The sequence below is a fragment of the Eublepharis macularius genome, chromosome 15 (genome assembly GCF_028583425.1).
Source record: "Eublepharis macularius isolate TG4126 chromosome 15, MPM_Emac_v1.0, whole genome shotgun sequence".
NCBI lineage: Eukaryota > Metazoa > Chordata > Lepidosauria > Squamata > Eublepharidae > Eublepharis > Eublepharis macularius.
Window position 1 is genome coordinate 36,256,100 of NC_072804.1, and position 27,757 is coordinate 36,283,856.

At 47.9% G+C, this 27,757-nt stretch overlaps 1 protein-coding gene across 1 annotated transcript in view; it reads right to left on the reverse strand.

Moving 5' to 3' along the window:
* ADGRB2 (adhesion G protein-coupled receptor B2) overlaps nt 1–27,259 on the reverse strand; it is a 114,577-nt gene extending 87,318 nt beyond the window's left edge. The window contains exons 1-2 of the mRNA XM_054999374.1: nt 26,476–27,259; nt 1,624–1,707 (exon numbers count right to left, since the gene is read on the reverse strand). Of these exons, the coding sequence (XP_054855349.1) occupies nt 1,624–1,707; nt 26,476–27,250 (859 nt within the window). The 5' untranslated portion in view covers nt 27,251–27,259. The remainder of the gene's footprint in view (nt 1–1,623; nt 1,708–26,475) is intronic.
* Between the last annotated feature and the right edge of the window lie 498 nt (nt 27,260–27,757).

Below are 27,757 nucleotides of genomic sequence, written 5' to 3' on the forward strand. Positions count from 1 at the left end.
GGGGCTAGTGGAGAAGCTGATGGATAGCATGTCCCACGCTTAGGCCCCGATACCAGGCAGAACATCTGGCAGGCGCTTCCACTCCACGAGGTTGTTCTTTGAGGAGCGCGACATTTTTGCAAATATCGACAAAACCTGAAATCCTCAAGCTAAAAAAAAAGGCTATGTCTATAAATAAGTTCCTTCCTGGACTCTATCATATCTGAGAGTGCCCTAAATAAATAACTAGGGAGAAAGAAGCTGAGGGGTGCAGCCATGTAAATGGAATGGGTCTACGCAGACAGCTCACTTCTCAATGGCTCCTGCTGAGTTTTACAAGACAAAAGTCTTTTGGTGCTACACCTCTGAAGATGCCAGCCACAGCTGCTGGCGAAACGTCAGGAACTACAATGCCAAGACCACGGCAATACAGCCCGGAAAACCCACAACAACCAAAAGTAAAACAGGCTGAAATTTGAGACTTGATTAGGACTAATTCCACACCCCTGACCAGACAGGGTTACCAGGGGCTAATTTAGCTCGATGGGATCCCAAGGAGCATTCCTTTATTTTCTCCCATGTACATAAATGTTTGCCGTTGACTATTATGAAGAAAAATAAGTGACATGTTTGGGGATTATGGGATGTGCCTCCCACCCAAACCAGTCACCTTTCCAGATACTGGGTAGCCCAGCCCAGGCTGCAGGAGCTGTTGTGTGTCACTGGGAGGAATGCCCTTTTTCTACTCCCTCATAACTCACTAATGGAATTAACTAAAATGCTGTCAAGAAACAAACCTCTGTGACACTTTTAGATAACCTAATCAAAGCTCTTTTGAGTCCTTTCAAAATGGAAGTTTTTTCCATCGGAGAAGGAATCTTTCCATTTGTTTCATTTGAGGCAAAATCTGTGGTGCCCCCCCCCATCCTGCGGGGCAGGCAAAAGGCAGCGTGGGGGGCCGGCCACCCCCTGTCCTACGGGGCAGGCAAATGGCACGGGCAGCTTCCCAATCCCCCTAGCAGAAGCCCTCTAAGAAATGCTGCAAATTTTATCAAAATTCCTTGCACACATCCAGAGAGGATTCACCAAATTTGCTTCGAATTTCACTTTGGGTGAAATTTTATTGTATATAGTTATTTGAAAATCTAGATACTGTGCCATCCCACCAGTTGGCCTCCATGGTAACACAGAAGGAAGTCATGGCGGGAACTCCATTACCAGTGAGAGTTAGTATGGCGTGAGAGCAAGCGTGTCAGTCTAGGATCTGGGAGACCCAGGTTGAATTCCCCTGGAAGCTCGCTAGAGGAGCCTGGGTCAACCACACCCTTTCAGCCTAACCCACCTCAATGGGTTGTTGTGAGGATAAACAGGAGAAGAGAATGTTGTAAGCCACTTTGGGTCTCCACAGGGAAGAAAAGTGGGCCATAAATGAACTAAATCAATCAAATCAAATCAGAATCATGGCCCTTAATGGAGATTAAAAAGGAATAAGCAGCATTTCTAAATACATAATCAGACCTCTCTTTTCTCCCTTTGTAATATTACTGTTTTTCTATTTCGATTTTTTAAAACGCACCAATAAAAGCTGCAGGGAAAGATCTCAAGTGTGCTTGGACAATTTCTGATCCCCCCCCCCCCAGTTACCTGTTTGTGCCATGTACACTCCTGGTTCATCTGCCGACCGTGGCCACTGAGTCTTCACCTTCTGATCCTCGTGTACGGCACCACCTGAAAGATGCAGGCCACAATTAGAGGGGTAGGGTGGTGGTAAGGGGTGTGCTGAGCACACTACTGGGGCGGAAACCTCTTCTCTTCACATTCTGAAGATGATTGACTGCTGAGATCATGTCGTCCCTGTGCACGGAGCTTCACGCAGAACTGAAAAGAAGACAGTCCCCCGCCTTGAGGAATGCACAAGCTAAGATTCAACACAAAGGAGGGTGAGAGGAATGAGAGAAGGGAGGCTAAACTGGGGAAGAACGTACTCTGTTCACTTACACCAGTAATAATAGTCACAACAACAATTGCATTTATATACCACTCTTCTAGACAGAGTAGTCCTTCATTCAGAGCAGTACACCAAGTCAATATTATTGTTATCCCCACAATACAGCTGGGGAGCTGGGGCTGAGAGGGGTGGCTTACCCAAGGCCACCTACTTGAGCTCATGGCAGGAGTGGGATTCGAACCAGTAGAGTGCTGATTCGCAAGCCCAGCCGTTTAACCACTGTGCTATAACAGCTCTGTGGCTCACGGAGAGCCACATTCTCAAGTCCCATTGACCAAAAAACCCACATTTACTTCCACCCCTGACTTGCAGCCAACACCTCAGGGAGGTTCCCAGCTTGTCTTTTCTTTTGGCACCAGCGGTCCCAAGGTAGGAACCACCTGCCAACCATAAGCCCCACCAGGCAGGGGCCTTGCCCATTTCCTGAAACATGACGACGAGTGTCACGCTGGAGAACGGTACTCAGAAGAGCCCAGCGGACATGTCAAGGAGCCACTGAATGAATATTACTGGGCCACTGAATGAATATTACTGGGTTACACATTCTTAAGCTTAGTTTCAATCAGGAATGAAAATCCCAGTGTCTTGTCTTGTTACATTCTGGGAAATCCCCCACAACTGATGTTTCTAGGCTTTTAAAAAATAAAATAAAAATGTATAAAAATATATTTTATATTAAATATATATTAGAAGGCAGCTGCATGGGGCCAAAATCTGATCTGGTTTATGAGCGGTGTGTGTGTGTGTGTGTTAGCTCTTCTACACCTCCCTGTAGTTCCATCAATCCAAACCACCACCACCCCTCTCGCCCCACCACAGGGCCTGTCCAAAGGAGTTCCCCTGCACACCAGCTCTTTCTGCAGGGAAAATCTAGTCATGAATCTCCCAGTGTCTTACCCTGTTAGGCAAAAATTAAGCCAGAGGCTTTGTAGAAGAAGTTAGGCTGCAGAAAGGAAAAGAGAGCCGGCATTATAGCCTAGAAAATATGAGCATCAACAGTCAGGCCCCACGCATCTTAGGGGGAATAAAGGAAGAGGGAGGGCGGTAACAGAGGCAAACAGAGACACATTCTTCACTCTTGAGCACGGAGCCATCCAATAAAGCTTACTGGCACTAGGATTAGGAGAGGCAACGTTTTATTTATTTGAATGGTTATAAGCTGCGTTCTCAGCCAAAAACAAATGGCACCCAGAGGGGTGCATTTTTTTAAAAAAAATTCAAAGCATCAAACCAAATGAACTACTTTTTCATGCAACATGCAGATCGGCCTCATGGAAGCCCTGTGGGTTTAAAGAAGAGGGATGAGAAATTCAGGGAAGCACGGTCTGGTAACAGCTACTAGCGGCAGCTGCCCCACACCAAACCACCCTTTTCAGGGGCAGTATACCTCCTGGCAGTCAGGAAGGCAGCATGGTATAGCCTGGTCTTGTCAGATCTCAGAAGCTAAGCAGGATCAGCATTTGGCTGGGGGAACACAAAGGCAACAGCAAACCTTCTTTGCTTCTCACTTGCCTTGAATGCCCCTTGCTGGGGGTCACCATAAGTCGCTTGCAACTTGAGGGCACATTCGTAAGTACGTAGACCTCCTAGCAGAGCCCTCTTTCAAGACAAATGCTATTAAATAGCTGGAATTGCAGGATAACTTACATTAAATTGAGATATATTGTGTCATTTCACCCCGTATATACAATTTATTCAAGTCAGGTTGGATCCTGTAACTCAGAAGAGATTGTTGTGCCCAGGGAGGATCCTTGCGTCAGGGCAGTGGGGGCAGAGGGGAAGTCACCATTATCAGAACAGAGATGCAAGATCCAACCCACAAAATTGAGTATCTCCTGGCATTGCCAATCACCAAATTTTGTTTCTTAAAGTTCAGAATGCGCAAAGCCCTGAGGTAAAAGAGACGAGGCTTGCAAGTGGGCTGGAAGCAAGGGGCCAAGCAACCCCTGAGCCAAGCCCCCCTGTGTGGATTATGGGGTAGACTCTAGAACATGCACTGAGTTCTTGCATGCTGGCTACGTCACCTTGTGTGAATGGACATTGTGCCCTAGAAACCAGCTGCTGTGGAGAAAGACCCAAAGTGGCAGCCTGCCCACAAATACCAGTCATCTCATTGAGAAATCTTTGAGAAGCCATGATTCCCAAGCCTCACAGACATCGTTGCAAAACCACCGCCCGAAAGAAGCAGATTCTCTCCTGACATGCTGAATGGGCCCGAGACAATTATTTCCTTTTGCACAGGGCTTACGTTTTTACATCCATCTATTGTGGACTTCAGGCACTATCTGACTAGTTCTGCAACCACAAATTTTGTTAGTCTTATAGGTGCTACTGGACTCTTGCTCTTTCTACTGCTACAGACAGAATAACACGGCTACCCATCTTGATCTACCTTCTGGTTCGGCGTGGGGGAGCAAAAACTCGCCTCCACCCCAGTAGCAAATGGCTCAGGAGTAGGCAGAAATGCCGTCCACATGCTGCCCCCTCCCCCCTTTTTCAAAAGCATGGATTGTATTTATTTACACTCCATTTTTCTGGGGATCCAAAGTCACATCCAAACATTTTTCCCTTTCTCCATTTTGTCCTCACAACAACCCTGGGACATAGGTCAGGCTGGGAGTGTGTGACTGGCCGAAGGTCACCCAGTTACCTTCCATGGCAGAGTGAGGATTCGAACCTGGGTCTCTCGGATCCTAGTCCAACTTTTTAACCATTACCCTATGCCAGCTCCCACAGAACCCTCTCCTTTCCCAGCTGAGCTATGCGGTAATGCTACAGCAAGGCTCCTGGGAAAAGAAAAACATCCCTTTAAATGGCCCAAAGGGGAGGACAATACACAGCTTAGCTTCGCCCCTCTCATCATAGTGGCTGTGTGCAGAGCATCCACATGGATGCTCCATCACTGCTGAGCCTCAATCCTCAATTCTTTGATCCAGTTTACAGGGAAAGCCCACAAGTGATTCCAAGCGGCGTGATGTTGGGTGGATCCTCCCATTTAAATCGTGGAATTCCTGCATTCCGTTCTGGGGAGGGGGACTCCTCATGCAAGAATCAGCCTCTCTTATTTGTAAGTCTCCCTCTGGAGGCAAGAGCTAATTTATGTACAGGGCAGCACCACGGAGAGGAAAAACGTGGACGCTCTCGGCCAGGGAATATTACCTGGTGCATATCAATAAAGGACTCAGTGAGCTGCTAGAGGTGACACTGTGATTGCTGGCTACGTTTTTGTAATACCTAATCGCCAGAGGAGAGGAATGCCCCTTTCTGCTATTTCTGGATAATGCTATCATTTTTAAAAAGTCATGCCTAGTGACCAGTTGAGGCTGCAGGCATTCTGATCCCACAGAGCCCTTCACCATAAGAGACTGGCAAGATAGTCCCCAAAAGCCAACAGCCCACTATAGAATCTTAATTACGAAGACAGATCCTGAGAGGATTCAGTACTTTTTCAGCTTGGATGGCTGAAGGTTTCTGTGAACTCTGACATACGGCTGTATTTTCTTTTTGACAAAACTGGTCCGGTTGCAAATTTTATTCCTGAAGGGGTTTTGTGCTGCTGCTGGCGGAACTGAAGATTCTTGGCAATAATCAGCTTAGCTAACTGAAAGGGCAGGAAGGAGGTTCTCTGCCTGCCTTTGGACAAGCTATTCTGATGCAGGGTGGGATGATGGAAGGGACAGAAAAGCAGCCAGAACTAGGAGATGGGCAGGAGAAGGCAGCAAGGGAACCTCTGAGATAGGGTTAGAAGGCAGAACATCTCAACAAAACCAGGGGAAGAGGGGAAGGCCAGAGGACAAAGAAGGCCGGTCTAAAAGACAGAGAGGGTGCCGCCTTCTGCAGGCATTATGGGGGCATTCTGTCCACGTATTGCAGAAGTCTATCAACTTTGTGTTTGATCCCACAGCATGTGAACTGGGAAATGTATCCATTCATGACAGTTCATAGAAGCATAGAGTTGGAAGGGACCTGACGGACCATCTAGTCCAACCAACCCCCTGCCCAATTCAGGAACAGCCTAAAGCATCCCCAACAAGTATCCGTTCAGTCGCTCGCTCCTTGAAGACTGCCAATGATGCGGAACCCACCATATCTCCAGGCAGCTAATTGCACTGCTGAACTACTCCTAACATGAAGAAGTTTTTCCTGACATCCAGCCAGTACCTTCCCTCCTGTAGTTTAAACCCATTGTTTCGAGTCCTATCCTCTGTTGCCAACTGAAACAGCTCCCTTCCTTCCTCTAAGTGACAGCCTTTTAAATACGTAAAGAGAGTAATCATGTCTCCCCTCAACCTCTTCTTCTCCAAACTGAACATTACCAGGTCCCTCAGTCTTTCCTCACAGGGCTTGGTCTCCATGCCCTGATCATCCTGGTTGCTCTCCTCTGCACCCGTTCTAATTTGTCCACATCCTTTTTGAAGTGAGACCTCCAGAACTGCACACAATACTCCAAATGGGGCCTGACCAATGTGGTATATAGTAGGATACTGACATCCTGTGATTTGGATCCTATGCCTTTGTTAATACACCCCAAGATCATGTTCGCTTTTTTTGCTGCTGCATCACACGGAATGCTCATATTTAGCTTTCTATCTACCCGTATCCCAAGATCTTGTTCAGACACACTACTACCCAAAAATGTGTCGCTCATCCAGTATGCATGCTTTGCATTTTTGTTACCAAGATGGAGAACCTGGCACTTATCCATGTGAAACCGCATTTTACTCAAATCTGCCCGCTTTTCCAGTGTATTTAGATCTAATTGAATTCTATCCCTGTCTTCAAGAGTGTTTGTTGCTCCTCCCAGTTTGGTGACATCTGTATATTTAATAGAAATCCATACCCTCATCCAACCATCCTAAAGTCCAATCCACAGTCCATCAGTTTACCCATCAAAACATCATGAGGAACTTTGTCAAAAGCTTTACTGAAATCCAGATAAACTATATCAACAGCATTCTCACGATTCAGTAAGCCTGTCACTCGATCACAGAAGGAGATGCGGTTGGTCTGGCAGGGCCTGTTGGGGACAAATCCACGCTGGCTTCCCCGTATCATCATGTCCGTCAGATGCTTGCAGACTGGCCCCTTTAATCTTCCCTGGACAGAGGTCAGATTGACTGGCCTATAGTTCCCAGGATCATCCTTTTTCCTTTCTTGAAGATTGGCATTTCCCTTCTCCAGTCTTCCAGCATATCACCTGTCCTCCAAGAGGCCTGGAACATGATCGATAAAGGATCTGCAAGAACTTTTGAATGTTCTTTAAGCACTCTTGGGTGCACCTCATCTGGCCCAGGGGCCAGTGCAGCAAGGTGCTTCTCCACAACTTCTCTGCCCAATTGGGAGGCTCCCGCAAGTTGTGAATAAAACACCATCGCAGTGCCACTGTCATGTCTGCAAATGGCAAGGAGGCAGAGTGATCAGAGACACCCAGAGCTGAAAGCTAAAGCAGAAAGGCAATGTTCACAACTGGATTTGAGTTATCTTGGTTTGAAACAATGAGCTATTGGGAATTCTGCCTAAGACATGACAATCGCACATCGAAAGGAGCATCTAAAGAAAGCTGTCCTTTGGAAAACTGGCCCAGGCTCCTTGCCCTAACTCCCAATTAATCTGGGATCATTCTGCCAGCAGAAAAGAATGTGTAAAATGGCTTCAAACTTGCTCGGCTTGTGCTTTTCTCTCTCTCTTGGCCTAACCTCAAAAGGGAATTGGCAGAGGATAGAGATCTGGAATTCAAGTCGGGGAATTCTGCGCCATTTTTACTGGAACCTCCATGGTCCAGCGGTGTCCTCTCTCTCTCTCTCTCTCTCTCTCTCTCTCTCTCTCTCTCTCACATACACACAATTTCCCTTCTCCGCCCTCCCCCTCCCCCAACGTGCACTTAACAGATTGCTGCCGCAGATGTGTCACAAATTTATGGCTCGGCTCACCAAAAATAACAAGAGATCCATCAAGGGCACTTTGCGTGAAATTAACATGAACTTGTAAGCGCCTGACAAAGATGCATCATCAGCGGGACCATAGGGGTGGGGAGAGGAAAAGGGGAGGGGCATTTTTTTATGTATCCCTACCCAATCCCCCCTCTACATTTATAAAAAGTCAGAGACTCAAGAAGGGAACTGTGTGAGAAAGTGCCTTCCTATTCTCAGGTCCCCGGGGGACTGTGTCTGTGGAGGTGAGAATTGCTTTTATTTATTTATTTCATTTATATTCTGCTTTTCTCCCCAATGGAAACCCAAAGTGGTGTATCCTATTCTCCTGCCCTCCATTTTCTTCCCACCAAAACTCTGTGGGGTAGGTAAGGCAGCACATGTGGGCCTGGTTCAAAGTCATCCAGCAAGCTTCCATGGCAGAGTTGGGGTCCGAACCTGAGTCTTATAGATCCTAGTCCGACACTTGAACTACTATACCACACTAGCTCTCAAAAAGTGTTTTGTCCTGCAGGTGCGAGCGTTATGACTAGGGATATGTGCTTCGGGTTTCCGATTCGGGTTTTTAACCCAAATCGGGCCCAATTTGGAAAGATTTGGGATTCCTGAATCGGCCCCAGCATTGCTGAGTCAATTTGAGAATCCCGAAGCAAAGCTTTCTGAAGTGATTTGTATTGCTTTGGGGGAAGTGGCAGCAGCCACAGCACTTTTCTAGTTGTTTGCATTTGCAAACAGCAAGAAAAGTTTCAAATTTCCAGCCCCGACACTTTTTTCACCCAATGGGAAGGGGAGGAGGGAACGCCCTCCTCCACCTCCCATCAGGCAAAAAAAGCGTCGGGGTGAAGTTTGAAAGCAACACTTACCGCATCGGGATTCGGGTTATTCCGAATTGCTTTCCTACTTCAGGGAAATTCAAAGCGGGAAACGTGAATATTTTTGGGGTGCACTCTCAAGTTATGACTGTGGGTGCCAATACAGTGTAGTGTAGAGTAGCGCTGAGAGTGTCAAGCTAGGATTTGGATGACCCAGGTTCGAATCCCCACTCAGCCACAGAAGCTTGCCAGGTGACTTTGGGCCAGCTATACATTCCCAGCCTAACCTACCTCACAGGGATATGGTAAGGATAAAATGAAGAAGAAAATGATGTAAGCCGCTTTGGGTGCCCACTAGGGAGAAAGGCAGGATAGAAATGAAGTGTAATAAATAAATCCTGAATCCAGACATGAGATGGGAATTTTTCCAGCGCAGGGTCCTTTTAAAAACATGAAGCCACCTTATACTGGATCAGACCATTGGTCCATCGAGGTCAGTATTGCCTACTCTGATTGGCAGCTCTCCAGGGTCTCAGACAGAGATCTTTCACCTCACCTACTGCCTGGTCCTTTTAACTGGAGATGCTGGGGATTGAACCTGGGACCTTTTGTATGCCAAGCAGATGCTCTTCCACTGAGTCATGGCTGGAACTGTTGCAGGAGACTGAGCTTGTAAGATACCTGGGCCAAGGTCTTAAGTCTTGGTAAGCTTTTCCCTGCAGGCAAATCACAGAGCCTGACCCAGCTGTCCGCCAGGTGAGCCACCTGGGACTGTGAGTGTGTTGAGTCTTCTTGGAATTCTCTTTGGGTGCAGAAAGGAATGGGAAGATACAATGTCAGACAACGGGACTTGCTGGCAACATGAAGGATCTAGATTGGCTAGGCCTGGTATAAATAGAAGGAGTATGGTCCTCTCCTGTCGTGTCTAGTTAACAGAGCAGAAGTTTACATTTCAGGCTTTAGTCTCTCCAGTTCTAGGAACTGAATTCACGGACTGGAGATGCCATGAATTAAACCTGGGACCTTCTGCATGCCAAACAGATGGTCTACTAGTAAGCCACAAACCCTCCCTGTAGAAATGGGGAAATGGACATGCTTTTCGTTGTTTCCAAAAGTTCCCCTTGTTCCCTTAGTGTTTAGTTTTTACATTTTTTTATTTTTTTTATGGACCTTGATCTTATGATTTGGTGGTTTTTAGCTCCTCCAGTGTAAGTAGCAGGGAAAGCCACTCATCAATTTATGTATACAGAAATAAAAGCAAGCCTGGACTTCTATCACTGGAGAAAAGGGAAATGCGCAGAATTGATGATGATAATAATAACAGTGTGCTTATTATATTGCCTTCTGGACAGATTAGTGCCATGCTCAGAGCGGTGAACAAAGTCAATGTTGTTATCAGTGCTTTTTTTCTGGGAAAAGAGGTGGTGGAACTCAGTGGGTTGTTCTTGGAGAAAATGGTCACATGGCTGGTGGCCCCGCCCCCTGATCTCCAGACAGAGGGGAGTTTAGATTGCCCTCCATGCTGCTTGGCAGCGCAGAGGGCAATCTAAACTCCCCTCTGTCTGGAGATCAGGGGGCAGGGCCACCAGCCATGTGACCATTTTCAAGAGGTTCCGGAACTCCGTTCCCCCGCGTTCCAGCTGAAAAAAAGCCCTGGTTGTTATTATCCCCACAACACAGGTGGGGAGCTGGGGCTGAGAGGAGTGACTTATCCAAGGCCGCCTGGCAGAAGCAGGAGCCCAACCACCAGAGTGCTGATTCACAGCCCAGCCACTTAACCGCTGTGCCAGCTACTGCAGCTCTCATCTTGGAGTCAGGCTAGGCTCTGTTTCCTTGGGGCATGCCAGTAAGTGCCATTTCCAAGGGGGCAAACTTCAAGGATTCTGCAGGGCCTGTGACAGCATCCCTGACAGCATCACTGTGCAAACTGCCTGCTGCAGAATCTCTCCCCCAGGGTAAGTGGAGCGGGATTGCGAGTTGTAACCAAGACCAGCTGCCTCTTTAATGACCCCATCAACTCCCACACAGAGGACAGAAAAAGCCAGGCACTGCCAGAATTTCTCTGGCTTCTCTGTGCCTGGGAGCGATTCTGAAGCAGCCAACTGAACCACGGCCTGCACCTGTCTGAAGGCCCTGGGCTTGGGTCACAAACATTGTGTGTGACTAACAAGAGCCGTCAGCCGACCAGGCAGATGGAAAAGGGACCCAGTTAATTAGCAGGATAGCTGCAAGCAGTAACTCGAGGACTGCCCCTCCTCAGGAGACCCACCTTTCTCCACAGGAGCTAAACAAATTAATACCAGAGGCTGGCAGCCAAAGACCAAGCTGCCGATTCCCAATCAATATGCCAACTTTAGCCTCCTTTGCTTCCACAGCTCCTGATCAAGCACTCCTCTTCTCTCTGCCCCCCTCTCAGATTCCTCTCCTCTGAAGTAGGGTTGGTACTCCGGTCAGTCAACTAGTCACATACTGCTCATTAACCGCCTAGTCTTTGACTATAGTCAAATATTCTCAAATATTCCTGGAAGCCGTCACTGAGTAGGTGGTAGCTTTGCTTCTTTATGCTGTAATGATGTAAATTGTCCACAAGGCCAGAAGGGAGGATCGCCTCGCAGTGGCCAAAGACTGACCCAGAAGAAGAGAAATATTCCTCCAATTGGCCTGCGACTCCTGTTCAGTCAGGCATTTCTAGAAGACTTGGGTGATTGCACCAGATCTTTTTTTTTAAGATTTGTTTTTACTTTGCTTTACTTCTATTTTAATTGTGTTTTAAGTTTGAAACTTTAGTCCGGCTTGGTGTTTCACAATCAAAAAGGGAAGAGAAGGCCTATCTGTTGAACTGTTCCCATTAGCTAACATAACAACAACAACAACAACAACAGTGCTTATATACCACTCTTCTAGACAGATCAGTGCCTCACCCGGAGCGGTAAACAAGTTAGTGTGATTATCGTCCCCACAATACATCTGGGGCTGAGAAGAGTGGTTTACCCAAGGCAACCTACTGAGCTCATGGCAGTAGTGGGATTCAACATCATTAAGAGTTGTATCAATTTGTTACATTATTTTTTTCCTAAGGTTCATTTGTTTCATAAGAATAATTAACAAATTTAGTTGTGAAAGATGCATATATTTCAAACCTGTTCAAGTTGATGTTAAGATTACTTTTAAAATACTTAATATTGGACTGGTCAAATGACTAAATCTGTTTTGATGGTAAGCTTCTCAGAGCCAAACTACACGAGATGTCCAACACGTGTTCTTCACATATCAGCTCCCGCAAGGTTCCCTAGGAGGGGTAATCTTACAAGAACAGCCGCTCAATGAGATTTTCTGCCGGGGAATCTCTCTCTCTTTCAAAAAGCCATTCAGCTCAGGTTTTCGTCCGGGAGCTGGGGGCGGGGGCGGGGGGGGGAACGTAACAGGAAGAAGGAAAAAAGCAAAGGTTTTTTACGAGAGAGCGAAAATCCCTCCCACTGCAATTCTCACTTCATTGTGATTGTCTATCCAGCCGTTCCTTCTCCCCTCCCCTCTTTTTTCTTTTTTAATGTTAAGTCCATCGCAGGATCGATGAATAGCTGGTATGAAAGCACCAAGGGGAAGTTACCTTTTTATTCTTTTTGCAGAGAGCCTGTGCAAGTTAAATTGACTGACCTTCATCAATTTCACCTCCCCCCAAGCTAGGAGGTGAAATTGACAAAGAAGTCCATCAGTGGCTACTAGCCATGGCGAGTATGCAGAGGCAGCAAACTTAGCCTCTCTACCCTTTGTCAGTTCTCCAGGACAACTGGTTGGTCACTGTGTAAAACAGGATGCTGGACTAGATGGACCGCTGGTCAGATCTGATCCAGCAGGGCTCTTCTGATGTTCTTACCCATAAAACAGAAATTAGCATTGCAAATTTTGTGCAAGTTCTGTCCTCGTTTTTGAAAGGGGGGGTCATTCCCCTATAGGGAAAAAAATTGACATATACACCCCACTCCAAATATATATATAAAAAATCCCCAATCACAAACCTCGGCCAGATTACTAAATGGGCAATTTTTAAAAAGTACCCTTACAGTAAGCAGTCCTAATGGTGCACTCTGAGCTCCATTTCTCTTTCTGCACAAGACACAACAGAACAGAACGACATGGCCCTGGTGTCTCAGGGTTGCTCGTAATGATGAATACAGGAAGGGGAACAGAGATGGTCATCTCTTGCCGTAATGGGGGCCAGATTGTGCCGTCTGGGAAGGACAGAAGGGAAAATGGGCGGCACCAAGCCAGGAATAGAACAGAGGAGGGTTATCAGGAGGAGTGAAGAATCTATTAGACAGGGTAGAAAGAGGCCCCTTTGAGAAGAGATGCCAGACCAGAGGGCTAGTTTAAAATTGGACCCAACAGAGCTGGCTTGGGAGAGGCTGCAGGAATAAAAATGAAGCCGTGTGCAAGGTTTTCCCCATAGCCTAGGAGACCTCTCTAAAACGCAAGCATTGCTTCTCAGAGATGCCATATTCAGCAACCAAATGTGCTAGGGGAGCAAACCTCAAATATTCAGCAACCAAAAGTGATTGCAAGCAAGAATGGTATGCTTCTTCTATGAAAGGTAGCATTGCAAAGATCAAAGTGCCCCCACATGTCATTATGCCCCCTCCCCAAAGCCCCTAAGTATCCAACAGAGAGTCACTATCTAGGCAATATCCCAACTGGGCAGAGTGCAGATAGTGAATAACTGGCAAGCCGTATGTGACCATTACATAGGCTGGGGACCCTTGGGCACTCTTATGGGCACCTGTGCACCCTCATGTTCTTGGAAGGACCACCAGACTCCCTCCAGCCCAGCAAGCAATCCCTTGCATGTTCCCATATCAAGAATTAACAGGAGTCAACCTCCTGACCAGGTCACTGAGCCACCCTGGGACCCAGTCACTATTCTTACTGTGCACCACGGCTCACCACCTGGCTAGCCCAGGACCCCCTATACCCTCCGTGTATGCACCTTTGACACCTCAAGGGCATTGAAAGCGGTGAGCCCAAGCAGGTGGATCCCTCCCCTGCTAACACAAGGCTTCTCCTTCCAATAGTTCTACTCCCGAGGAAGGACATTGGACTGCAGCAACGCCAGAATCACTTCCACTAAATGCACAAGAAAATGGGGAGCTGCATGCAGGGCCAGGAGAAAAGCCATTCCGGGGCTGCCTGGCCTCTCGGGCGGCTTCACTTCCCCAGAACTGCTCTGGGAAGGTCCCTGCTCCCTCAGGTACACCTTGCCCTTTCTGGATCTGTCTTACCAATAAGAAAGGGACCTCCAGCAACCTGGTTCTGTCATCAGTAGGGACAGGACATTTTGGGACAGCAGAAATCTGCTTGAGAATATCTGGGAATCTCCCACACAGCCCTACACAAGATTGATTTTTGATGTGAATTCCATGCCACAGGGAACAGAAAAAGCCCACTGAATGCAACACCTGGTCCTTCTGCCCTGCCTGAAAAGTCAAGAGGCATCTTCCATTGCCAGGTAAAGAAGGAAACAATGAGTTTCTTAGAAGCCAGGCACACAAACATGCTGTCCCAGCAGGCAGCCACACTGCCTTTAATTAACTTCCCTCACCCTTCGGGTCCATCAGCAGGCTTTCACAAGTATCCCCTGCTTAGCCATCAGAGGCTGTTCCAGGCTTTTATTATTATTATTATTATTAGACGCGTCAAGTATTGCTGATAACAATCTGTCAAGTACACAAAGCAGGGCTGTTTGGCACTTGTGATTCCAAGCTCCCCATCTGGCCCTGGTGGGCAAGAGTTGCCATCTGGGGCATGCCAGCCCGCATGCATGTCCGGGCAGGTGGCAGGCTTCCCACCCGCAAACAGGTCGCAACCAGCCCGGCAGATGCATTGTGCCCAGGAAAAACAAACAGCAACATAAAAAGCAAACAGGCTCACTGGGCGGAATGCTGCCGCTATCAAAGAGTCCCTGGGCAGAAGACACAGGAAGGCAGAGAAACAGCACCAGATGTGGACATGGGGAGGGGCGTGAGTCAGTATAATGTCCTATGCTGTGCTCCCTGGAATCTTGCACACTAACAGCTCAGAGCTCCTGACTCATGGGATCCAGCACCCCAGGGATTTGTACATCTAGAGGAGTTAGCCATGTCAGTCTGTAGTAGCAAAATAGTAAAGAGTCCAGTAGCACCTTTAAGACTAACCACCTTTATTATAGCATAAGCTTTCGAGAGCCACCGCTCTCTTTGTCAGATGCATCTGACAAAGAGAGCTGCAGTGAGAGCTGCAATGTGATGCCCTCCCAGCAAATGTAGCTGGCATCACTGCTAGCCACTGCATCTAATGAACCGACATCGCCCATTCATGTTTCCCCTCCCCAAGGAAAAGCCAACACCCTGCCCTGAGCTACAGAGTCTCACCAGTGCTATGTGCATTTCCTTCAGTCTCCATCGCTACCCTCAGCTGCACGGATTGTCTTGACACTTATGGGCTCCATAAAATGGGTCCAAATTTACTAACTTTCACCGCTAACTCTATAATCCGTGCCCTACCGCCTCTGTCGCTGAAAGCATTCATTCAGCTGCATACGTGTGCCATTAAAAACATCTTTCTGCCAACTGCAGGAAATAGAGTCCCCTGCCAGCTCCAGGAGACGGAATCTATTCCATCTTACAAGATAGAATAGATTCCCTCGTTCCCGTTACTGTTCTTCTGTAGGATTTTGGTCTTGCAGAGATGTGGATTCCCCATCTCCCCAAATGTCTCCCTGCAACCAGACTTTGCCAGCTTCAGCCAACAAGCTTCCACATTGGGTTGTGGGAGGAAGACAAGCCCGGAGGACTCAGGTGATGCTGCCCAAGGAGGAAGCAGCCAGGCCTGTACAGAGGACCATGCAATGGGATCAGGGCTCAACAGCATCAGGGAAAATGCTGGGCTCACTGAGGACTCAAATTTTTGTCACATTTCTTGCTCTCTGCTCTACTGCCACATGAGGCCGTGGGTTGATGGAAGGAGGACCGGCCAGTTCCTGCCAGGGCCCAGAAGGGCTCTATCCCCAAAGGGTTCATGGGCGCTCCTTGTAAGGATTTCTAGATTAGACCTGGATTGCCCTGGGGGCAATGGCCAAACTATAGGCCGGCCTGTGGGGCTCTCTATTGTCTTCCAGGAATCCTCCTAATCTTCCAGCTTCCCTTCTCAGTTCTCTTGCCCTTTCACCTGCAAACTCATTCCATTCCCTTTTGGAACAACTTCCCCAAATGCCATGCCAGGGACTCTGCCCAGACTGCCTCTCTTGTGGGTTTGCTCCAGCGTTTCATCCAACTCTGTTCCCAATCCTGGCAAAGTTCCCCTTCAGCTCCCAGCATGCTTTGCAGCTATAGCCCAACATGATAATGCCATTAACCAACCATCTGGTGCATGTCAGGTTGGAATACACATTCACTTCCCTCTGAGGTCAATACAAGATGCCCCCGGTTTCAAACTCAGGTCTGGGCTCAGTCCCAGTTATCAGTAGATTCAATGGTCAGCCCAACACCCATTTAGCAGTGATGAGGTTTTCTTCACCTTTTGTGACCAGCTGTCATTTGACAAAAGGTTCGAACTGGGGCTCAGATGAAATGCCCCACTGCCGCCTTATTTTGCAACCCATTGGTGGACTTTCTCCTTTTGTGGTTCTTTTTGGGAGAGCTGCACAACAGGGCAAATATTCTTCCCAGTTATTGGTGCTGGCAATTGTGCTTTCTGCTGCTGCAAGAAGTTCCTGTTCCCCCACTACCCTCCCCCCAAATGGCAGAGGGCTTCACAGGGCTGCCACCTAGCCAATAGGATTTGGCCACATGATATCTGAGGCCAGGGCTTTTTTTCTGGGAAAAGAGGTGGTGGAACTCAGTGGGTTGGCCTCAGAGAAAATTGTCACATGGCTGGTGGCCCCGCCCCCTGATCTCCAGACACAGGGGAGTTTAGATTGCCCTCCACGCCACCGGGTGGCGCTCAGTGGCACGGAGGGCAATCTAAACTCCCCTCAGTCTGGAGATCAGGGGGCGGGGCCACCAGCCATGTGACCGTTTTCAAGAGGTTCCAGAACTCTGTTCCACCACGTTCCCCATGAAAAAAAGCCCTGTCTGAAGCCAAAACAGACTGAGGGCAATGCTTCCTGCCCAACCTCTTGCAAGTGTTACAGAAGAGAGATGAAAAATGGCGCCTGGAAGCTGGGAAATGCACAATCACCACTCCCAGTGAAAAATAAACACACACACACAAAAGTAGAGAAGGGAAGTTTTCAGGAAACTGCCTCTCATTCCCTTAGAGCCCTATTTTGAGAGAGAGAGAGAGAGAGAGAGAGAGAGAGAGAGAGAGAGAGAGAGAGAGAGAGAGAGAGAGAGAATTGGCCCAACTTCCGACTCAGCCCTACAATGAACCAGCAGGCCATCAGGTAACCACTGCAGACAGCACTGCAAACCATGCAGTCCTATATATGTATGTAAAATAGTAAAGAGCCCTGTGGCACCTTTAAGAATAACCTTTATTGTTGGTTATGCATCAGACAAAGAGAGCTGTGGTTCTCGAAAGCTTAAGCTACAATAAAGCTGGTTAGTCTTAAAGGTGCTCCTGGACTCTTTACTGTTTTGCAACTACAGACGAACTCCTCTGAATGGATGTAGACTCCGTTCAAGAATATGCCAGGTCCTGCACAGAGACCTTCCAGCCACTTACCACCTCGGCCCTTGCTCTTGCTCAGTGGGAGCTGGCCCACGGCTGCTGAGCCCAAGCACCCCTATGTTCAGATTCTCTTCAGCAGATTCTGCCCACCGTGTGATGTCAAGAGGCCTCTTCTGATTGAGCAAGTCTGTCTAGAGCAGAGACTTGAACCCAGCTCTTCAAAGCAGCACCTCTGTGGCAAGCCTGCCTTCCAAGAAAGAAAGGATCCACTACCAAACAAGTCCTACTGAGGAACTGGTCCTTGCCAGCATCCCCTCCCCACCACCACTGAGCTGTTCTCCATAAGCTCAGCCTGAGCCCCTGAAATCCAAGCTGAAAATCATACATATATTTTCCTCTCCTTAATAATCTCTATATAAGCCAATTCTCTCCAGCATGGCCGTTGCCATGGCTACCCGTTTGCTTTCAACTACCTCCGTTTTAACCTCTGCAGCGCTGTTGCCATCTCCCAGGCAGGTGGCACACCTTGGCATGAGTGGGGGGAGCGAAAAGAGTTGAGGGGGGCTTTGCATTTGTGTTTCCAAAAGCCCTGCCAATCCGTGGCACAAAGAGCACCTGCACAAGTTTCACGCTTTAGTGCCGCAGCCGGTACATTTGCCCTGCAGAGGTTCTGGGAAGATTTTCCTGCGTCGCACGAGAAAAGACTTTGTGTGCCAAAAAGCTGCACCCGGGCAGTGGAAAAACTACATGACATCTGTGAGCCACAGTGACAAACGGACCGGAAGAGATGCCAGAGATATATACACAGCCCAGAGAAAAGGCAGCTGGGATCCATCGAAGCACAGAACTACAAAATCAAGAATGCCAGAGATGCCAGCCTCAGTCGCCTCACTGGTCCAGCATGTCCCGAATCACCCCTCTGCCAGCAGCCTGAGCCGGGTGATTGAGTAGCTAGCTATCAATCACCTCCAACTTTCTGAAAAACAATAGCCCCTTGGAGCACGTTCTCAAAGCATAGCCTTCACCCAAGCGCCCATGCAACGCTTATAGTTTAACTTCTATCCCATCTTTGATCCATCCTGGAATTCAAGGAGGCACATGGGGAGGGTTCTTATCTGGGGAGCAACCAAACAAGGAACCGGAGCCACTCTGCTTTTGCAAGGTTGCAGACCTCGTCCTGGTACTTACTGGTCCTGTGAGGTCAAAGAACACCTGCAGGGCAAGAGACTAAGCGTCAACAGGCCAAGCCATCCCTTGGCTCTGCTATGCCAGGCTGCAGAGGAGGAGTGCTCTGAGTTCGAATGCTCCCTGGGGGGGGGCGACCCTTTCACTCCAGAGCATACAGAAAAATAGTGTATCAATTGCAAACGTACAACCTAGCCTCAAGGGCTATTCTCCTATGAGCAATCCCCCCCCCAAACATTCAACTCCCCACCCTCATTTTTTTCCCTGCAGATTGAAGCAGTCCAATCCAGGAGAGGTGATACAACCAATAGAACCTGGTTCTATTGGTTGTATCACCTGCTCCACTTGGGATCGCACAGAAGGACCCAGACACTTGAGTGTGCAAAGCGAATGAAAGGCAACATTTCCTGGGGATGGTGTAGAAGAGGCCTGTGAGTGCTTTCACACACACTGAATAAGGCGCTTTCAACCCACTTTCAATGAGCTTCAGAGATTGTTTGCAAGTGGATTTTGCCTTTTCACACAGTTAAATCCGTTTGCAAAGGGCATTACTCAGTGTCTGTGAAAGTGTAGCCAGATTTTCTAGCAATGACCTTTTACAAATGACCTTCATGTGTTTGCTGGTCCCTGCCATCTCTCTGCTCTCTCCCCTTCTGGTAAACTTTAGACTGTGAGCTTTGGGGGGGGGGCAGGGGCCTCCCTTCCTTTGCCTGAGCTGCAGAAGTGCTCTGTCTGGGAACAGAACTCTTGAAATAGTCACCAGAGCAAACGGGAGGGTCTGTGGTTCCGTGGCAGGGCTTGTGCCGGACATGCACAAAGGGCCAGGTTCTGTATCCAGCCTCTTCAGTTAAAGGAGTTCAGGGGGCTGTTGTTAGGGACGACTTCTCTCTGTCCAAGAGCCATGGTCAGTCAGAAGAGACAACACTGGGTTGCATGGATCAATGGACGGATCCAGCATAAGATAGTTTTCTATGTTCAACACCTTTGCGGCTCCAAGGAGCAAAGTACAATATCCTCCGTGGAGAAATTAAGGGTCAAGAAGTTTTCCATGTCTCACTCGATGCCGTTTTGTTTTTCAGACGGGCTCCCAATTTGTTCCTGGGCCCAATTCATGCTGGGGGTTCACCTTTAAAGCCCTATAAGGCTTGGGACCAGAATACTTTAAGGACTGCCTACTCTCATACAAAACCTACCTTATTGCTACAGTCACTTTCTGAAGCCCTCCTTCAGGTGCCTCTGTGTTCTGAGGTCATGTGGGGAAACAACCAAAGAAAGAGCCGTCTTGTACCTGGCACCAAGATTATGGAATTCCCTCCCCAGCATTATTTGTCTGTTCCCTTCTGTTACAGTCTTCCATCACCTGGTGAAGACTTCTTTGCTCCGGCATTCTCTCAATGAACCCTCCTTCTGGTCTTATGTTTTAATTTGCTGCATTTTGTTTATGTCTTTTCAGCTCTGGTTTTTAAATGGTTTTATCCATGGATTTTTATTATGCTGTTTTAACAATGGTGGCCCTGACTGGGCAGAAAGGTAGGGTATACGTGTTGTAAATAAATAAATTAAATATGCACACAGCAGTCAAAGTGTTCTTGAGAATCAGTTACTTAATTAGAGATGGGCACGAACCAAAATATGAACCAAAATTCATGACAAACCAGGCAGGTTTGTGGTTTGCGAACCAGCGGATCAGCTGATCCCATTTCTGACGAACCGCCACAAACTTTAGGCTGGTTCGTTTGGTTCATTTTTTGGTTCGTCACTGCAGACAGACTGGTGCTGATCAATCAGTTTCCAAGGCCACAGGGGATGGACTTCCTGCAGACCTTCTGCTGACCCGAAAGTGACCTTCTGCTGGCCCTGAAGTGACCTTCTGCTGACCCGGAAGTGACCATTTTCTGACCTGGATGTGACGTTTTCACAAATCAAACGAATCAGTTCGCAAACCGGTGAGGGAGGTTTGTGAAAGTTTGTGGTTCGTGAAATTTGACGAACAACGAACCACATGGTTCATTTTTTCCCCGGTTCGTGCCCATCTCTAATCTTAATAATCTTTTCAACAAGGCTGCTGGGAAAGTCAGGGACCTTGTTTCCCATGTTGAAGATAGAAAGACTGAAGGACAGAGGCTTTGCTTAGGTGAATTGTCAGCTAAGGCAAGATATGAGCACCAGTCACAACCCAGCCTCTTGCCCACACTTGGGACCTTTGGTCTTCTTTTAAAGCCAGCGGAGAGTTGTCCTACCGCCGTCAAAGAGCAGGTGCCCAGCCCAGTAAGAAGAAACTGGTGGAGAATGGAGCAGGAGGACCTCTTTCTCTTTCCTTTGAATGTTACACAAAACACGGGGTGGAAACTAGGGTTGCAAACCTCCTGATGGGGCCTGGAGATCTCTCGAAATTACAACTGATCTCCAGACTACAGAGATCAATTCCCCTGGAGAAAATGGCTGCCCTTCCCAAGGCTTCCCCCCCCAAATGTCAAGGAATTTCCCACTTAGTGTTGGAAACCCTAGTGGAGATCCCGAACCCAATCTGCATTCTTCATCTTGTGTGAATCTGACCCACAAACCCCTGTTCTCCGTTTAACTCTGAAGAGATGCCCTCTAAAGACTCCGCTGGCTGGACATAATTTCTGTAGGAAAAGGTGGGTCTTATTCAAAATTCAAGAGGTGGGACATTTAACGTCCAGCCTCAGCCCAGCTCATCTTCAGCCACCTCCGCCCCCTGAACTCCTAGAGATGAGTGTAGTTCCCAAGGACCAAGCAGGTGATGAGTCTGCAAATAAAACACACACTCACTCCTGCTCCCGGCCGCTGCAACTTCCCTGCTACACATCCAGGTGCCTCCAGGTTTTAATTGAATGTCAAACATAATTTGAGGAAGGTAACACAGAGTTCAAGCCACTGCCCTTCGAAAGCAATCATGGGCTGGCAACTGCAAATTATCCCACATGCTTGCCACAGCAAAATGCAAAGCAGGTGCCCCTAGCCTGGAGCTCCCTGGCTCAGCAGAGGAGGGGGTGAGAGAAAGGCCAACAAGCAGTGCCAAGAAGTAGGTAGAGCAAAGAGGGAAGGGGGCAGAGAGTGGCACTGGGCTGCATCAAAGAGACGTGCCTTCCTCCACCCCCTCCCGTTCTCTCTCACACACCATTATGACTGCAGGGTTCCTTCCAGGCTAGTCTCCTATTACGTTCACGTGCATTTAAGATTCCCCTCATGCGAAATTTGCTCCTCCCGACAAAATGTCCACAGGGTCGTCCTTGGACACAGCTGCAAAGGTGCAATCTGGACACACCAAAAGTGTGCATAAGTTTCCAAATCAAGAAATTAACCTTCCTTCTTACCGATCTGGATCTGCACATCTTTTATACATTAGCACAGTTCGCCTTGGCAATTAAGAAAATTTGGGCCCAAGCTGTACTTAATGGCTGAGACGCCTTCACCTGTGTGTAATGGTGCTATGTCTTTCAATGTAATTTTATGTGCTTTTAGCATTACAGCTTTGTCACTTGTTGCTCTTTGTTCATGCTTTACTTGTGTGTTTTACTTGTTCAATTGTGATGGCCTTTGGCTGCATGCAATACACTTTTTTCTTTCTGTTGCTGAAATATAAGAGCCAACAGCACAAGACCTCTGCCGGAAGCCCGCACTAGGTAGGAACTCACAAACCGGTTTAGCATAGCCTCTTGTGACATTCACCTTGCAAAGTTGTAAGGTGCCCCGCACGTCCATCCCAGTCCTGTTGATCAGAGGTGGGAGTTTTCTGCTTGGTACGTAATTCCCTGGAACTATATTCACCAGCACCAGCATTCAACAACCTCTCCAAAGAGGCTCTTGCTGCAGCAGCAGGGACGTCAAGGCAGGCTTTCAAGATGAGCTTGCTGGCCCAGTGAGAAAGGCTTAATTCCACTTTCGGCTCATGCTACCCTCTAACAAGCAAATGGCCTCATTCCGCCTGGTTAATAGTCTGGTTGGGCTGAATTGCAGCGTCTTTATATTCTGGCTTGGAATAACAGGCACCTGGGCTGTCACAGTCAAGGGTAATTTGCCACGGGAAAAGGGGTCATTTTCCCCGTAAATTGTTTTTTACGTCTCCACCAATGGAGAGCGACAGGAGCCCTGCATTCACCTGATCCTCACAAGCGAAGAGCAGGGAAGGTGGGCAGGGGAGATGCCGGAGCAGCTCAGTTGTGGCACAACACCAGTTTAAGAGGCACCAGCTCCTCTGCTGGAAAAAAGACCTCTCGCTTAAAACAGCTGAGTATGTCATACAGCACTCGGATGAGTTCTAGTCGTGCCTATGCACAATTCCCCCTTCCCCCAACAAAACCAGAACACAGCATCACTCAATGGCAACTGACTGGCAGACTATTCAGGCCAAACCTAGGAAGTACTTCATAAAAGGCATAACAACCTTGTGGAACTCACTGCCACAAGGTGAGGTGATGGTCACTAGCTTGGACAAAAAAAAATTAGACAGCACCACGGAGAAAAGTTGCATCAACAGATATGAGTCATCACAAATCACATACTTCAGAGGATCAGATTCATCAGTGACCCTATTTGTCAGCATCTTGGCAATACTTGTCAAGTCAAAGTCAGGAACATGATACTAGACCAGGCAGGACTTCAACCTGAACTGGCAGGGTTGTCCTTAAGGTTCTGAAGATAAGAGATAAATTTGGGATTCAACAAGATTAGTCTTTTACCAACATGGAATTCAGCAGGCTTTGGAATATGAATGCAAGAAAATCAGGTTCAAGTCTCTGTTGCGTCACAAATGGTTTAACACAAGATGCCATCTCTCATCTTCATCAACAATGAATGGTTGTGAGGCTGTTTGTAGAACAGAATAAAAACCAGCTTTCACCCACAGCAAGTCCTCCAACTCAACTGGGCTGTTTACTGATTTGCAGTGACGTCATGGAAGATTCATGAACATTCCATTCACTTCGAAAAATGCACAAGGCCTACGGTGATGGATGGCAGTGGGGTAGAGGAACTGATTTACAAATAACGTATAAGAGATGGACCAAGGAGGGTGAACGAAGAGCCCCTGAAACTGCTCATTAAGAACGAATAATAACAGTGGGAAGAGCAGATCTGGGTAGGTCTACAGATTCTCCCCCAGCAGTCGCGTAACAGCCAATTAAAAGCTCTAAAACTTCCATATACCAAGACAGTCAAAGAAACTCTGCTGCCTTAACCAACTGGCTGCTTCTGCCTCTCACATATGACACTCCTTTGCATAACCAAAAGTTCTCAACAGGACTTTCAGTATCTGTACTCCTCTGTATGCAAGACACTGCATCTTCAGTCCAGTGGGTGTGGTGTAGCCCAGTACCAGGGAGAGTTGGGTTCAAATCCCCGCTCAGCCATGAAACTCATCCGGGGCCAATCACTCACAGTCTCTGCCTCACCTACCTCATAGGGCTGTTATAAGGACAAAACAGGAAGAGGGGGAGAACTCTGCCCTGAGCACCTTAGAGGAAGGGCAGGATCAAAATGTGATAGATAAAACAGCACCTTAATTTAAATTTATTTATTTACTTCATTTATACCCTGCCTTTCTCCCCAAAGGAGACCCAAGCTTACACTGTTCCCTTCTCCTCCACCGTATCCTCACAACAGCCCTATGAGGTAGGTTAGGCTGAGAGAATGTGACTGGCCCGAGGTCACCCAGTGAACTTCCACTGCAGTAAGGAAATCTGAACCTGGGTCTCCCAGATTTTAGTCAGACACTCAAATCACTTCACCACACTACACTGCAGCATAAGGAATGGTGTTGGTTTCATGTTTGTGGCTTGCTGATCTTTTTCCTTTCTTTTGACCATTTCCCCACCTTTCGCCATTTAAATTGTAAGCTCCTGGGGGCAGGGCCTGTCCTTTTTCCCAAACTTCCTCAGCAAAGGACCATTCACACTGAGAGCATAGTGACAACAATCAGTTGGATGCTGCAGATTTGTTCCACTCGTGGAGGCACTTTCCTCCATCAAAAAGAGATACTTTGCGTCAGGGAATGGCTCATGCTGTAGGAAAGCACCTCTGCTGGTGGAGCAGAACTACAATATCCACGTCATAATCACAGATCTTGAATTTATTTACGTAGTAAAGATGTATCACAGGTGTATCAATACTGGAGATCTCAATTCACAATGGACAGAGAATTTCAGGGTGTTTCCGCAACCCCCTCTAGTGGATTTCTCTCTGGAGTGATGAAATCTACACCCCAAAGATGCCCACCCGCTACAGTAGTTCACAGAAGCACCCATGTAGAGTTGGAAAAGAGCCAGGACAAACTCTCTGACTATGCCAGGGACTGCCAACACTCTTTTAAAGCTATCATCACAACTCAGTATAGAATCTATTTCAAGGTCTGAAGTGAATCAAAGGGTAGTTCTTTCAGGAAATCTGAAAATAGGTGGGGGGGGGGTAGCACAGTGGGTTGTCTGAGTAAGTCCCAGTTTTGGAAGTTAACCTGTTTTTGGATTGCAGACTGCAAGTGGGTGATGAACGCTCTCCACAACCAAAAAATCCCCTGCACACAGAAAGTTCATCTGTCAGGAAAAAGGCTAGACTTCTCCCTGCCTTTCCATAGGCAGGGAATTTTGGCATATTCTTTCAGCTGTGCAAGCCTCCACTGCTACCAGAACTATTGTAACCTAAGAACTGTTGTATTAATTCACTGGCTGCTTGTTAAGCCTCAAATAACATGCAAGACCCATGGGCAGGATTCTCCACGTTTTTTTGTTTATAAGTTAAAAGCAGCTATGGGGAGGGGCAAAACAGATCAAAGAATGGTGTTGGGGAGGGTATTGTTCTCCTAATCTAAATGACGCCTCTGAAGTGACTATTTTTCCCATGGAGAAAAACACGCAGATGCCATAATAGTGATAAAAGTGATGCAGATTCCATCACTTTTCTGCTTTATGGGGATGGATTTACATTGAGGAAAAGCAAGGGGTCTACAGCACTAGAGTCCCAACTCAATTTTAGGGAGCCTGCAGCTGCATTTAACTTTAACATTTAAAAGGGGAAGATCAGGGTTAAGGACCTCCCACATATCTTCTAACCACGGTCTCTGTGTCCAGCAGAAATCAGAAACCATGCGTGTGCTCCTTCTGTGCAACCCCAGATCTCATGCACTGGATGTAATCTCACCTAATGCGCTCCTAAAGCAGGGGTTTCCAGCATGGTGCCCATGGGCACCATAATGCCTTTCAACACCTTTCTTGATGCCAACCAAGTGTTTTAAGAAAGTGGGTGAGGCCCTGTGGGGCCCCTGAAGATCTGTTCGACTATACAAATTAAAATAACATTGTTTCAATGGCAGCCGCCACCACAGTGCTTACTTTATTCTCACTCACCTCTCTTTCCCGGTGTATTTTTTTTTAATTACCCCTCTTCTCCACATACTTCAGCTTCCTTTGTGTGTGTGGCTCTGTTTCCTGCAGCAGCCATTTTAGAGCTGGTTCCACCTTCTACAGACAGCCAATCTGTGATTGCACCCAGCACACAGTGACAGAATTCCAAAGACGCCCCCACAAGCTCAAAAAAGTTGGGATCCCTGCCCTAAAGCACTTCTTCACCACCTTCACACTATGACAAACTGCAGATCTGACCTCTAGCCTGCCCCCTACTGAATATATTTTCTCTAGCTTTTTCTTTAAAAAATCCAAAATGAAGAAGAGTCCTGTTGAACTCAAAACCTTGCAAATTAAATTGTCAGTTGGGGATGGGTCTAATAAAAGGGTAGTTTTCCTGTGTGAAGAAGGGATTCAAAACAATGTTAGTGACCACAAGGAAGAGTTCTAAATTAAATTATCCCAGAGGGACCCCTGTGAGGCAACACAGCTCTTGCACAAGCAACCTCTCTAGGAAGACCCCCATGCTGCCACCCGCCTGCCCCATGTCCACGAGCACTTACCGTACTTAATCTCTGGAGAGTATACATCATTCGCATTCCCAGAATGCAATTCTGTCACGCAGCACTGGCTGTTGCTGCTGCTGGGAGCCGGAGGCGTCAGAGCGTTGGAGACCGTCTGGTCGAGCTGAGGAGGGGCCGGTAGGGTTTGGGGAGGCTGGCAAAGGCAGCCTGTTTGTGAGAGGCCACAGGGCTGGCCGGTGCCAAGCCGGAGGCACTCCTCCAGCCAACGGCACAGGACGCTGCAAGTGAACTGGCTGGAGTTGTTGTTGTTGATCAGGAGGACTTCCACAAAGCGGAACTCTACAGCGTCGGGGGGCAGCAGGCGGGTGGCTGCTTCGGGTTCTTCAGCCAGGCACAGCTGGACAAAGTTCTTGTCGAAATGGAAAAAGGCAAAAGGGCCTTCCCCTTGGCAAAGCTCCAACCGGACATCCCCTTCCTCCTGCTCCTCCTCTCGAGGCACGGCGGTCACTTCTGGCTGGCTGCAGGTATCATTGGAGAGGTAATGGTCCAGTGGCAGCACCATGGGCGAGTAGTGGGTGCAGACTTGCTCTTCCCGGTTGAACTTGAGGTACAAGGAGTATTTGGTCGGGTCCGGGTTCTCCAGGGTCCACGAGCAGCCAGTGGAGACAGTGGGGAAGAGGTCCTTTAGTGAAAAAGAGCCGTAGAGAACCCCGGAGGCCAAGGCGGAGCAGGCACTGGGAGCTGGGTCAAAGCCCCGGGAGAGCCACAGGAGACACGATATCACAGACAGTAAGAGTGGTCCAGCAGGGTTCATCCTATGACATTTGCCCTGGGAAAGAGACCAAGCACAGACAAGCAGTTATGGGTCGGATCTGAGGAGGAACACAGGTGAAGCTGCCTGATACTGAACCAGACCTTCGGTCCAGCAGGGTCACTATTGTCAACCCAAGCTGGCAGCAGCTCCCCAGGGACTCATGCAGAGGTCTTTCACATCACCTATTCCCTGATTCCTTTAACAGGAGATGCCGGGGATCGAATCTGGGACCTTCTGCATGCCAAGCAGATGCTCTGCCACTGAGCCATAACTTCTCCCTTTCAACTTACTGTAGAATCTAGTTTTCAGTAGAGGGGGAAGAGGCAACTCCAGGGAACACGTTTGCCTAGGGCAGCTTAATCATGAGGCTGGGTGACTGACCCAGATTTACGGGTGCAATCCTAACCAAAGTTACTCCATTCTAAACCTGCTGAAATCCCTTGGCTTAGACTGGAGTAACTCTGCAAAGGATTGCACTATTAGTTAATGTTTCATTTAAATCCCACC